This window comes from Cottoperca gobio, chromosome 12, assembly GCF_900634415.1.
Source record: "Cottoperca gobio chromosome 12, fCotGob3.1, whole genome shotgun sequence".
NCBI lineage: Eukaryota > Metazoa > Chordata > Actinopteri > Perciformes > Bovichtidae > Cottoperca > Cottoperca gobio.
Window position 1 is genome coordinate 21,373,817 of NC_041366.1, and position 14,024 is coordinate 21,387,840.

At 40.2% G+C, this 14,024-nt stretch overlaps 1 protein-coding gene across 2 annotated transcripts in view; it reads right to left on the reverse strand.

Annotated features, from left to right (window-relative positions):
- LOC115016723 (protein NLRC3-like) overlaps window positions 1–14,024 on the reverse strand; it is an 87,218-nt gene that overhangs the window by 35,029 nt on the left and 38,165 nt on the right. Inside the window, exons 7-9 of one of the 2 annotated variants that reach the window (XM_029444723.1) lie at window positions 8,901–9,127; window positions 6,976–8,770; window positions 5,488–5,818 (exon numbers count right to left, since the gene is read on the reverse strand). In XM_029444723.1, coding sequence (XP_029300583.1) covers window positions 5,632–5,818; window positions 6,976–8,770; window positions 8,901–9,127 — 2,209 coding nt within the window. In that variant the 3' untranslated portion in view covers window positions 5,488–5,631. Of the gene's footprint in view, window positions 1–5,487; window positions 5,819–6,975; window positions 8,771–8,900; window positions 9,128–12,500; window positions 12,606–13,378; window positions 13,484–14,024 lie in introns of those variants that run through there. The other variant, XM_029444722.1, reaches the window with a different exon arrangement.

Consider the following 14,024-nt stretch of genomic DNA (forward strand, 5'->3'; position numbering starts at 1 on the left):
TCTGTTTGCTGTAGTTCTGTGTTAAATTGTTCATTTAAAGGTTTGATTAAATGTTAAACAATAACAAACAACAAAACATAATAATAATGCTTTTATGAAAACACTGAATGAAAGATTGCTTACCAACACAAACCATTTATAATTGCTATATTAGGCTAGAATAGAAGGCTCCGAGTGACACTACATGAAGAGACATTTGGGAGCCAAAAGAGCCGAATCTTTGAAAAGAGCCGGACCTCCATCACTAGTGTGAGCGGTCGGACTCGTTACCATGGGAACCTGAATACAAACAGCACGCCATGATTGATCACTGGAGAGATGCTGTCATCAGTCAGGAACAGACCAATCATGGTATTGTTTCTGTTGTGCGCCATTATTTATACTTCACTAAAGATATTGAAGGCTTGAACACTGCTTCATCTCTGTTGTCCCGGGTTGAATGTGCCCCTCTGACAGAACACTTGCCCTCTCCCCCCCAGTGATGATGGTCTAGAACCACCACTGCTGGTGCTGAGACTGGTGTTGGTCCTCTACGTGTTGGAGTTGTTCAGGAGCTGTGCAACAGAACAGCAACTTGTGGAGTTGCTTTGTTCTGCCATATCTGGTGTCGCTTTCTGTTTCAGTTGTTTTGAGTTTTGCCTTTCTGTATTGGTGGGGGCGCTTTACTTTCCAATGTGAATTAAATGCTCTTTGTTTTTACTTTACTAAATCTGTTGCCTCGTTTTCCTTTCTTCACCCGGGTTATTTTATTTCTACTTGTTACTTCCCTTTCCTCCAGACTAACAGGGAACGTAACATAAGATTACACTTTATTACAAGTACTAAGACAAATAAATGTAGTTTAGCATTTAACCAGAAGTGTGAAATAGCAGTGTGGAATGAATACAACACTATATCACCAAACTAATTATATATATTGTTTCTAAATATAGGCAATGACAACATGATGGCCAAAAGTCCCACATTTCCTGACAGCTGTAAACTCATCACACATGTTTAAAGTGAAGTGCAACAGCGCCTCCTGCAGGTTAAAGGAGGAACTCCTCTTTGGTAATAAAGTGCTTATCCCATGTATAACTTTAAACATTTAAAAGCACAGAAATGAACAGATCTTCTGTAAAAGAGTAGAAATAAATGAGGAGAACATGAATGATGTTTTTAATCCTTCAATTCTAATAGAAAAACCTTCAAATACACACATGATGAGACATGTACTCAACATAAACAGAGAAACAAGAAGAAGAATACAAATAAATGCATAACAACAATAAGAAATATGAAATAGAGCTGGAATAAATCAACTTCAGTAATATGTCATTATAATGAGAAACACTTACGTTCTTCTTCTTTAAAGAGTTCACCATGAAGTTAGAAAGTTATTAGTTTTAGTCTTTAAAAGTTATAGTTTAATATATTCTTTAACTTCATCAGTAAACATGAATAATTCATGAGTTAAAGTATCTCTCAGATGAAGAAGAGTTGGAGACCCCTGGTACAGAGCAACAGGCCCTGTACCCCCAGATGGTTGGGTGCCATAAAGTATACGAGCCCAATAACCTGCGACTGAGCCCTGGTCCTCTGCCCCCCACTGAGAGAGAGAGACTTGAAACACCTCCTGATAACACTCGCTGTGCCCGGCTGGGACGCGTGGGAAACTCCTGAGACAAACACATCTACAATGTGTGCATATAAAAACACAAGGAAAGCACATTATGAAGTTACAAACCATAACAAAGGAACATCTTAACACAATGTTCTCATAATGCATAAAACTTACAAACTAAATGATAAAAGATACAAATAAAATCCCTTCTATTCCTTTTCTCTTGATGACATCATCAGGAGTCGTCTCCTCTGAGAACTAAATGTTCTCTTCAAATCACAAAGTACTTCCACTAATACGCAGTTTAATGTAGAAATGAAGAATAATGTTTAAGATGAGACGATGAATATCAAAAACAAGAAGTCTGATGAAGTTTAAACAAGTACAAGTGTATATCAGAACTCCAGCAAGAGAACTTATGAAAGGTGAACAGGTTGATGCACTTTGTTCAAGCTTACAAGTTCATTACACCACAAGGCATTTAGCAACATTACCAAATCTCTAGACATGAACTGCTCCATCTTCCACTCGTCTCTCCAGCAGGAGGACCAGTTGATCTGAGCTAATACAAGCTGAGCCTGCAGGTCGGTCCCAGGCAAACAATTACCAATAACTACATTTGATTCTGTGGTGAAGCTCCATAAATATACTTCACACTGTGCAGCTGCTCCTCTTTCACCTTGCTGTCTTCCTCGGGCAGGTTTGTTCACACATCCAGTTTGATGGAGTCCTCTGAAGGACAACAAGAGAAAGAACTCAATGAAAACTTGAATGAAGCTGAGAAACATTAGCAGACAACATTCTGGAATATTTTAGAAATAGAATATATATTTTATATATCAAACAGAAACACAATTGAAAGTAGTTTGTGTACGATGAGGGCATCTCATGTTAAGATCAGATGTTCATGTAATATCTGGATGAATGGAGGATATGCTGCAATACTCACATGTTGTGTGTTTCTCAGCTGTGATCAACTCGTCATCGATCCTGTAGGAACACAATCCCAAAAGTTACGTCTCAGGTTTAAATAACAGTTTGTTGTTAGAGTCAGCCCGCTTCAGAGTCCTGACACGAGCCGACTGATGGAACGCTTTACATGGCATCATATCTTCTGTGCAAACACTACAACTGACTGCAGACAGCTCTGAGCCTGCATTACAGGAAGTAACTCGTCTTTAGTCTGGATCCAAAAACCAAACACACTACCTGTCTCACTCTTCTGTGAAATCACAAGTTCCAAAGTTACAACTTGTAACATGTTGCTTGGCTTTGCATTGTCAGCTTGTGTTTTATTGTTAGTGGAAGAATGAAAGAAAAGAAACACGAGATGAAAGAACAGGAGAACCTGCAGGCAATGAGTGAAATCACTGATTAGTTCTGCTAAGCTAGGCTACAAGTGGAAGGTAGAACTGGGGGATTCCCCAACGTGAGTAACACATTAACCCCCCTGTTAGTACAATACTGCTGAACCAGCAGAGACTGAGTCGGACCCTGACTGACCCGAGAGTCTCCAGTCTGCAGTCTGGACTCTCCAGAAGGTCACGCAGCAGCTTCACTGATGAATCCTGCAGCTTGTTGTCCATCAGCTGCAGCTCTCTCAGGAAGGGGGGGTTGGACTTCAGAGCTGAGACCAGAGAAGCCCAGCTGATCTCTGACAGACTGCAGACCATCAATCTGAATAAAGAAAACATGATGTGGATACAAATCCATTTATAATCCAATCAGATGTGTTCAGGTTTAAATGTGTGGCTCAACATTACTACGTCCTAATCCATGAATTGGAGTGACGCTGTCATTCTGTTATTGTGCTCATCATAACATCAGCTTCTACTTTATTATCTGTGGAAACACATTGAAATGAATGGAAACAAAGAATTCTTTGTGCTTGAGAAAGTAAACTTCATCAGTGTACACTAATATTAGTTCAGATGACCTTCTGTATACAGATGTGAGCGTTTACCACACGTGAACATAAATGTACTTTAATAACTAACAGTGGACATTTGCTACAGCTGCTTTAACAAACACTCGTCTTCTGTGACTGCACACTCAATTTAGTGCAAGAAAAGTCAAAATATGAACAAAAGGAAAGTTACGACTTTATGATGTAAATTATTTATGAACATAAATTATGTTCAATAATTCATTAAACATGTTGGATCTACAGTAGTACCAGAGAGTCAGTGAACTGACCTGAGAGTCTCCAGTCTGCAGTCTGGACTCTCCAGAAGGTCACACAGCAGCTTCACTGATGAATCCTGCAGGTTGGTGTTCCACAGGTCCAGCTCTCTCAGGAGGGGGGGGTTGGACTTCAGAGCTGAGACCAGAGAAGCCCAGCTGATCTCTGACAGACTGCAGCCCCCCAATCTGAATAAAGAATACAGTGTTTACAAGGTTTAATAATCTGTTCAGAGCTGAAGAAGTTTAGAAAGTGGAAACTCCAAACATGATCAAACTGTGAGATACAAACAGTGAATATATCTGTTAGTGTTTGAGAGTTGAAAGAGATATTTATTCATTGTATTTATGTATTATTTATTATCATGAGTTAAAAACATGGAGGATATAACATGACATTCAGCAGTTTAAGAGCTTCAGACTGAATTCTGCAGTGTAGGATTGTTCTTGTTAGATTTAAATCTATAGCTCAACATTGATCCTCCAGTCAATGAACTAAACCACTGAAGAAGAAAACAGACTTTAGCATCAGGACACTCCGTGTGGATCAGTATCATATCAGCTTTATGTCTGCAGCTTAGTGTCAACACAACTTTCACATATTAACCTCAGAACAGAAGTAACAGATGCTGAACTGACCTGAGAGTCTCCAGTCTGCAGTCTGGACTCTCCAGAAGGTCACACAGCAGCTTCACTGATGAATCCTGCAGCTTGTCCCACAGCTCCAGCTCTCTCAGGAGGGGGGGGTTGGACTTCAGAGCTGAGATCAGAGGAGCCCAGCTGATCTCTGACAGCCTGTAGACCTTCAATCTGAATAAAGAAAACATGATGTAACTTCAGAAAACAATGTTGCTGCTTGAGTTAGTTCAAGGTGTAACATTGAATGTGTAAAGGTGTGTATTTTTGAAAAGCCTGAGATCAGACAGACGGTGTTACCACGGGAACAAGAGGAAGCTCCTCTGATAAATGTGTTTCATGTTCTTTACACAATTAGTGGAAAAGTGAAAGATTAAAGAATATTGTTGGAGAAAAACTGTCTTTAACCGATAGATTTCATAAAACTTAACAAAGTGGGGTTTGTTTATGAAACGGGAAGACTCTGAAGAATGTGTAGCAAAGGGAGTAAACCAGCTGAAGGGCCACAGGGGCCCATTGTGGATCTCATGCTTTCAACATGTGGCTCTGATCCTTTCAAACATCTACAAGAATGGTGATGAACGTGGTTTCAGGAGGTCGTTAAGTACGGCACAGATACAGATACTAGGCATGATCTCCAGTGTTATTTATACTATTTTAATTCTGTTCTTTATATTATTTTAATTGACTTCACACTCATTTACATCAACACTGTGATTATTGTGCTGTAAATGCTCTGTCTCATCTTCTACTAAGTTTGATGTTTCTGCTGTGAAGCACTTTGGGCTGTAGTTCTTGTATGAAAGGTGCTCTACAAATAAAGCTTATTATTATTATTATTATTATTATTAAGGTTTAATAATGTGTTCAGAGCTGAAGAAGTTTAGAGGTCACTGTCAGCAATGATACAAATGTGTTGGTAATCAAAGCTCAAAGTCTCTGCAGCCTGTTTCTCTCTGTCATCAGATGTTTAACAACCTCCTTCATATCTCTCACACACCTCAGTACTGACATCTTCTTCACTGACTCATGGAGCACAATGTGAGTCTGTGGAAGCTCAACAACTGTCCCGTCAAACATTTACTTTCTCTACTTTACGTCATTCTCCACAATATTCAGACATTTGAAAAATAAAGAAGACAATAATAATAATTACAACGTCTTCACCTGTCTGCAAATTGTGCCAATTATATTTACTCCACGAGCTACAGTCAGTGAACTGACCTCAGCGTCTCCAGTCTACAGTTTGGACTCTGCAGTCCAGCAGACAGCAGCTTCACTCCTGAATCCTCCAGTGATATTATATCCAGCTGCAGCTCTCTCAGGTGGGAGGGGTTGGACTTCAGAGCTGAGGCCACGACTTCACCATCAGTCTCTGAGATGTCACATCCAGAAAGTCTGTCAGGACACATATATTACAAAATGTGTTATTATGAAAGAGGAAACATTCATTTATTTCATGCATTTGATGACAAAACATTTGCTGTTAGACATTTTAATATCTTTATTGAGTTTAATATATGCATTGTCCCCCCCCCCAGGATACTCGGGAGATGCCCACAGGATACTGAACCTCTATTAGAAAGATTGAGGCCTACATGAAAGGGGGAGAAGTTACAAATGGAATCCGGGGCGAGGACGGCAGCAAAGAGCACGATGGATTCATGAGCAGGTAATCTAAAGTGATTCTTACACACATCTGCAGTTTCCCAGTTATATTTAGATGTTCTTTAGTGTTGTTGGATTATAAACGGCGTAAGGAATTCTTTGTGTGTTGTAACTGCGTCTGAACTCCCCTGTCTCTGCTCTGGCATCTTCAGAACACGAGGCAGGACAAGCCGCTGTGACATCAGTGGTTCATCTGATCTCACTGTGTTTGACATGAAACAATAACTCTCATCACTTATCACCTGCAGACTTGTAATATGTGTTTAATGTTGCAGATGAAGGGAGAGAGTAGTGCTGCAGTTACATTGAGGCTTCCATAATGTCCACAGTGTGTCAGTGTGATCTGATCCTAGGTCTGTCTCTGCTAGCTACCTTCTGCTGTCACTGACTGTTGACAAACGCAACAGAGAGGAAACAAATCATTGAAAGTATCAGAGATGTACAGAAATAAATGTTAATATAAAGACTCAGGTATTACCTGTGTGTCTGATGTAATGATGAAGAAACTGCTAGAATGTAACAACAACTTCTCTGCATTCACTCAGAACTGTAAAATGTGATGAAACCTCGAGCACCTCTAAAGTCTTTAGTTTGACAAGGTCTGCATGTCGCCTCCATCCCCCAAAGGAATGTAATGAGAGGAAGAAACTGTCACGTGTAACAATTATTACAAATAAATAGAAATGTGTTCATGAACTTCACAGATAGAAGCTGAAAACACTTGTTTTGCTCTCACAGCGTTTGAAACAGCTCAAGAACATCTGAAACTAAATAATGAAGTAAAAAGTGGATATATTTATTCAATAAAATGAATTTTCTCGTGTATATTTGAAGAACTAAACTTCTAATCTACTCTGATTTATAAAGTTAATCACATCTGGACTTACACAGCCTTTCTGCAGTTCCTCACAGCTGGAATCAGTCTCCGTAGTCCCTCCTGTGACGTGTTGTACTTCTCCAGGTCCAACTCATCCAGAACCTCCTCTGACATCTGCAGCATGTGAGCCAGAGCTGAGCACTGGATCTCAGAGAGTTCCTTCTCTGATCTGTTCTCTGACTGCAGGAACTCTTGGATCTCCTGATGTACTGAGTGGTCCTTCATCTCTGTCAGACAGTGGAAGATGTTGATGCTTCTGTCAGCAGAGGTATCTTCACTCCTCATCTCCTTCAGGGTGTTGATGGCTCTCTGGATCATTTGTGGACTGTTGTGTGTCTGACCCAGCAGGCCTCCTAAGAGTCTCTGGTTGGACTCCAGAGAGAGGCCGTGGAGAAAGCGGACAAACAGGTCCAGGTGGCCATTCTTACTTCTGAGGGATTTCTGCATGGCTTCAGACAAGAAGACATCCAGGGATGAGTCATTCTCCCAGTCACTCCCCAGGAAGCCCTTCAGTACCTTGGTGTTCCTGTTGCTGTAACAGTGGAACAGGTAGACTGCAGCCAGAAACTCCTGAATGCTCAGATGAACAAAGCAGTAGACTGTTTTCTGGAAGATCACACTCTCTCTTTTGAAGATCTCTGTACAAACTCCTGAGTACACCAAGGCCTCCGTGGCATCAAGACCACACTGCTCCAGGTCTTCTTGGTAGAACATGATGTTTCCTTTCTCCAGATGTTCAAACGCCAGCCTCCCCAGCTTCAGAAGAAGTTTCCCGTCAGCCTTCGTCAGCTCCCGTGGACTCGTCTCATGTCCCTCATCATACTTCTGCTTCTTCCTCTTGGTCTGAACCAGCAGGAAGTGTGAGTACATGTCAGTGAGGGTCTGGGGCAGCTCTCCTCTCTGGTCTGTAGTCAACATGTGGTCCAGAACTGTAGCAGTGATCCAGCAGAAGACAGGGATCAGACACATGATGTGGAGGCTCCTGGATGTCTTGATGTGAGAGATGATTCTGCCGGACCGTTCTTCATCACTGAATCTCCTCCTGAAGTACTCCTCCTTCTGGACGTCAGTGAAGCCTCGTACTTCTGTTACCCTGTCCACACGTGCAGGAGGGATCTGATTGGCTGCTACAGGTCGGGAAGTTATCCAGACGAGAGTCGAGGGAAGCAGATTCCCGCTGATGAGGTTTGTCAACAGCACGTTGACTGATGACTGCTGTGTGACATCAGACACAACCTCATTGTTGTGGAAATCCAGTGAAGGTCTGCTTTCATCCAGGCCGTCTAAGATGAACAAAACGTTACAGACAGCGAGCGTCTCTGCTGTGACCTTCTGTAAGGTTGGATGGAAAACATGGAGCAGCCTGAGAAGACTGTACTGCTCAGCTTTGATCAAGTTCAGCTCCCTGAAGGAAAGCGGAATCACCAGACTGACATCTTGGTTTTCCAAACCCTCTGCCCAGTCCAGAGTGAACTTCTGCACTGAGAAGGTTTTTCCAACGCCAGCGACGCCGACCGTCAGAGCGACTCTGATGTGTACCTGTTGGTCAGGTGAGGCTTTAAAGATGTCGTGGCACTTGATTGGAGCGTCACGGAGGATCTTTTTCTTGGAAGCTGTCTCAAGCTGCTTCACCTCATGTTGAGTATTAACCTCTCCACTCAGTCCCTCTGTGATGTAGAGCTCAGTGTAGATCCTGTTGAGGAGGGTTTTACTCACTGTTTCTTCACTTCCTTCAGTCACACGTTCACATCTCCTCTTCAGACTGATCCTATGTTCATCTAAAACCTCCTGCAGACCTCTATCTGCTGAAAGAGAAGACACATGTGAGATTAATAAATATATATAACAGATCATAATGTGCTGTACAAACAAATGAAGCAGGAAGAATCCTGTTTTCAGACATGAAGACAGCAGCAGACAGATGTACAGTCTTACTGTGTGCACAGCTGGTCTGACTGGCTGTCTGCAGTCTTGTTCTGGATCTGTTTCCACACTGGGGACAGGGGGAGTCTCCTGATGAAGCAGACTGGTCCCAGTATGAGGCGATGCACTGTCTGCAGAACCAGTGTCCACAGCTGGTAGAGACTGGATCCTTCAGGACGTCCTGACACAAAGCACAGCTGGACCGCTGCTCCTCCACAGAAACAGGAGTTTTCTTCTTTCTGTGGAGATGAACACGTTCTTTATAACAGTGGTTCCCAAAGTGGGGGTCGCGGAGACACCGAGGGGGGGTCGCGAGATGATTTTCAGAATCCTCTCGATGTGACCCCTGAGGTGATTACGACAGATTAACGACAGTATCACTTGCAGGTGACAGGTCACTTTACAGCGCCACAGTAAACATCACAGACGTCACACACACACACACACATGTCAGTGTGCACCAGTAGATTTCTTCAGAACAGCCCAAATCAATACACCAGGCTTTAAGCCGAGGACATTATTTTTCAAAATGAAACGTTGGTTAATACCAACCAAAGACAAGGCAGAGAGGCCAGCGGAGAAGGCAGCAGAGAAAGGCCGTCGACTTCTGGCTCAAAAGGCATCATATGAGGTAGCATATTTAATTGCACAGCTGTGCAAAAAAGCCACACACAATCGGGGGAAACCCGAATAAAACCTGCTGCTATCGCTATGAGTCGGGCAATGCATGGGGATAAACAGGCGCGGGAGCTAGAAGCAGTGCCGCTGTCTGACGGGACCATATCCCGCCGCATCACGGACATGGCCCAGGACATAAAGTGTCAGCTGATTGACAGAGTGAAGAAAGGGAAATATGCTTTGCAGTTACATGAATCCACAGATGTATCAAACTCTGCCCAGCTGCTTGTTTTCGTCAGAAACAGTTTTGAGGGGAAACTTAACGAGGACATGCTGTTTTGCCCCCGCTGGAGGGTAAGAGCACAGGCGAGGACATTTTCACAACAATTAACAAACTAAAAGAAGAGGGAGTGTCTTGGGATGAGTGCATCTGTGTGTGCACATACGGTGCTGCAGCAATGGACGTACTGACGCCGTTTAGCTCTACTTACCCGTGCAAAAAGACTTTCTCGGCACTGACATATATTAAAAATAAATACAGATCGCGTCTAAACGTGGAGGATGATCTCCGAGTGGCCGTCTCCAAAATTAAAGCCAGAGTGGACGTGCTGTGCTCCACACATAGTGCCCACCCATCTCATTAGGTGAGATTAACATCTGCTAACATGGAAATTAAAGTATTGTGTCAAAATGAAGTTTGCACATGACGGCAACAATGTTCACTCATAAGTTACATTCCTTTGACTGGCGTATTCTGCTTTTGTCTTATAGTTAATGTAATGTAAACTCATATCATGGTTGTCAGTTCTGTTCTTTTGTGTTGTCGTTATGCCCGTGTTTGGATACGCCTATTAGTGCATGCATCCTGTGCGCACGTGTTATTATGTTTCAGTCACCTCCGGGGATAGTGGGGGCCGCCAGTCTCTGGCACCGTTATTTTGGGGTATGCGGGCTGAAAAGTTTGGGAACCCCTGCTTTATAACACATTACAAGAGTGGTAATAATAATTGGTCTCCAACATGACAATTGTTCCAAAGTGGCAGTTTAATCCCAGTTATCTACTGTGTTTCTTTACTGTACTCTACTGTGTTTCTTTACTGTACTCTACTGTGTTTCTTTACTGTACTCTACTCTGTTTCTTTACTGTACTCTACTGTGTTTCTTTACTGTACTCTACTCTGTTTCTTTACTATACTCTACTGTGTTTCTTTACTGTCCTCTACTGTGTTTCTTTACTGTACTCTACTGTATTTCTTTACTGTACTCTACTGTGTTTCTTTACTATACTCTACTGTATTTCTTTACTGTACTCTACTGTGTTTCTTTACTATACTCTACTGTATTTCTTTACTGTACTCTACTGTGTTTCTTTACTATACTCTACTGTATTTCTTTACTGTACTCTACTGTGTTTCTTTACTGTACTCTACTCTGTTTCTTTACTGTACTCTACTGTGTTTCTTTACTGTACTCTACTCTGTTTCTTTACTATACTCTACTGTGTTTCTTTACTATACTCTACTGTATTTCTTTACTGTACTCTACTGTGTTTCTTTACTATACTCTACTCTGTTTCTTTACTGTACTCTACTGTGTTTCTTTACTGTACTCTACTGTGTTTCTTTACTGTACTCTACTGTGTTTCTTTACTATACTCTACTGTATTTCTTTACTATACTCTACTGTATTTCTTTACTGTACTCTACTGTGTTTCTTTACTGTACTCTACTGTGTTTCTTTACTATACTCTACTGTATTTCTTTACTGTACTCTACTGTGTTTCTTTACTATACTCTACTGTGTTTCTTTACTGTACTCTACTTGCGTTTCTTTACTATACTCTACTGCGTTTCTTTACTATACTCTACTGTGTTTCTTTACTGTACTCTACTGTATTTCTTTACTGTACTCTACTGTGTTTCTTTACTATACTCTACTGTATTTCTTTACTGTACTCTACTGTGTTTCTTTACTATACTCTACTGTATTTCTTTACTGTACTCTACTGTGTTTCTTTACTGTACTCTACTCTGTTTCTTTACTGTACTCTACTCTGTTTCTTTACTATACTCTACTCTGTTTCTTTACTGTACTCTACTGTGTTTCTTTACTGTACTCTACTGTGTTTCTTTACTGTACTCTACTCTGTTTCTTTACTGTACTCTACTCTGTTTCTTTACTATACTCTACTGTATTTCTTTACTGTACTCTACTGTGTTTCTTTACTATACTCTACTGTATTTCTTTACTGTACTCTACTGTGTTTCTTTACTATACTCTACTGTGTTTCTTTACTGTACTCTACTCTGTTTCTTTACTGTACTCTACTGTGTTTCTTTACTGTACTCTACTCTGTTTCTTTACTGTACTCTACTGTGTTTCTTTACTGTACTCTACTCTGTTTCTTTACTATACTCTACTCTGTTTCTTTACTGTACTCTACTGTGTTTCTTTACTGTACTCTACTGTGTTTCTTTACTGTACTCTACTCTGTTTCTTTACTGTACTCTACTCTGTTTCTTTACTATACTCTACTGTATTTCTTTACTGTACTCTACTGTGTTTCTTTACTATACTCTACTGTATTTCTTTACTGTACTCTACTGTGTTTCTTTACTATACTCTACTGTATTTCTTTACTGTACTCTACTGTGTTTCTTTACTGTACTCTACTCTGTTTCTTTACTGTACTCTACTCTGTTTCTTTACTGTACTCTACTCTGTTTCTTTACTGTACTCTACTGTGTTTCTTTACTGTACTCTACTGTGTTTCTTTACTATACTCTACTGTATTTCTTTACTATACTCTACTGTATTTCTTTACTGTACTCTACTGTGTTTCTTTACTGTACTCTACTGTGTTTCTTTACTATACTCTATTGTATTTCTTTACTTTACTCTACTGGGCTCATGTAATTATAAAACATTAGATTATCAGAGAACATAAAAACTGAATCCTCTTCAGGTCAGTTTACAGTAGAAACAGATTCTTACTTTGTGTCTGAGGGTCCAGGTTCATTACTGAAGTTTATACGTTTGTCCATAGACCAGTCAGTCTTCACAGACAGACAGCTGGGGACTGGAGACACTGCTCTCCGTCTGTGGAAACAATAAATGTTTATTTCAATGTACTCTACTGTGTTTCTTTACTATACTCTACTGTGTTTCTTTACTGTACTCTACTGTGTTTCTTTACTGTACTCTACTGTATTTCTTTACTATACTCTACTGTGTTTCTTTACTGTACTCTACTGTGTTTCTTTACTGTACTCTACTGTGTTTCTTTACTATACTCTACTGTATTTCTTTACTGTACTCTACTGTGTTTCTTTACTATACTCTACTGTATTTCTTTACTGTACTCTACTCTGTTTCTTTACTGTACTCTACTCTGTTTCTTTACTATACTCTACTCTGTTTCTTTACTGTACTCTACTGTGTTTCTTTACTATACTCTACTGTATTTCTTTACTGTACTCTACTGTGTTTCTTTACTATACTCTACTGTATTTCTTTACTGTACTCTACTGTGTTTCTTTACTGTACTCTACTCTGTTTCTTTACTGTACTCTACTCTGTTTCTTTACTGTACTCTACTCTGTTTCTTTACTGTACTCTACTGTGTTTCTTTACTGTACTCTACTGTGTTTCTTTACTATACTCTACTGTATTTCTTTACTATACTCTACTGTATTTCTTTACTGTACTCTACTGTGTTTCTTTACTGTACTCTACTGTGTTTCTTTACTATACTCTATTGTATTTCTTTACTTTACTCTACTGGGCTCATGTAATTATAAAACATTAGATTATCAGAGAACATAAAAACTGAATCCTCTTCAGGTCAGTTTACAGTAGAAACAGATTCTTACTTTGTGTCTGAGGGTCCAGGTTCATTACTGAAGTTTATACGTTTGTCCATAGACCAGTCAGTCTTCACAGACAGACAGCTGGGGACTGGAGACACTGCTCTCCGTCTGTGGAAACAATAAATGTTTATTTCAATGTACTCTACTGTGTTTCTTTACTATACTCTACTGTGTTTCTTTACTGTACTCTACTGTGTTTCTTTACTGTACTCTACTGTATTTCTTTACTATACTCTACTGTGTTTCTTTACTGTACTCTACTGTGTTTCTTTACTGTACTCTACTGTGTTTCTTTACTATACTCTACTGTATTTCTTTACTGTACTCTACTGTGTTTCTTTACTGTACTCTACTGTGTTTCTTTACTATACTCTACTGTATTTCTTTACTGTACTCTACTGTGTTTCTTTACTATACTCTACTGTGTTTCTTTACTGTACTCTACTGCGTTTCTTTACTATACTCTACTGCGTTTCTTTACTATACTCTACTGTGTTTCTTTACTATACTCTACTGCGTTTCTTTACTATACTCTACTGTGTTTCTTTACTATACTCTACTGTATTTCTTTACTGTACTCTACTGTGTTTCTTTACTGTACTCTACTCTGTTTCTTTACTGTACTCTACTCTGTTTCTTTACTATACTC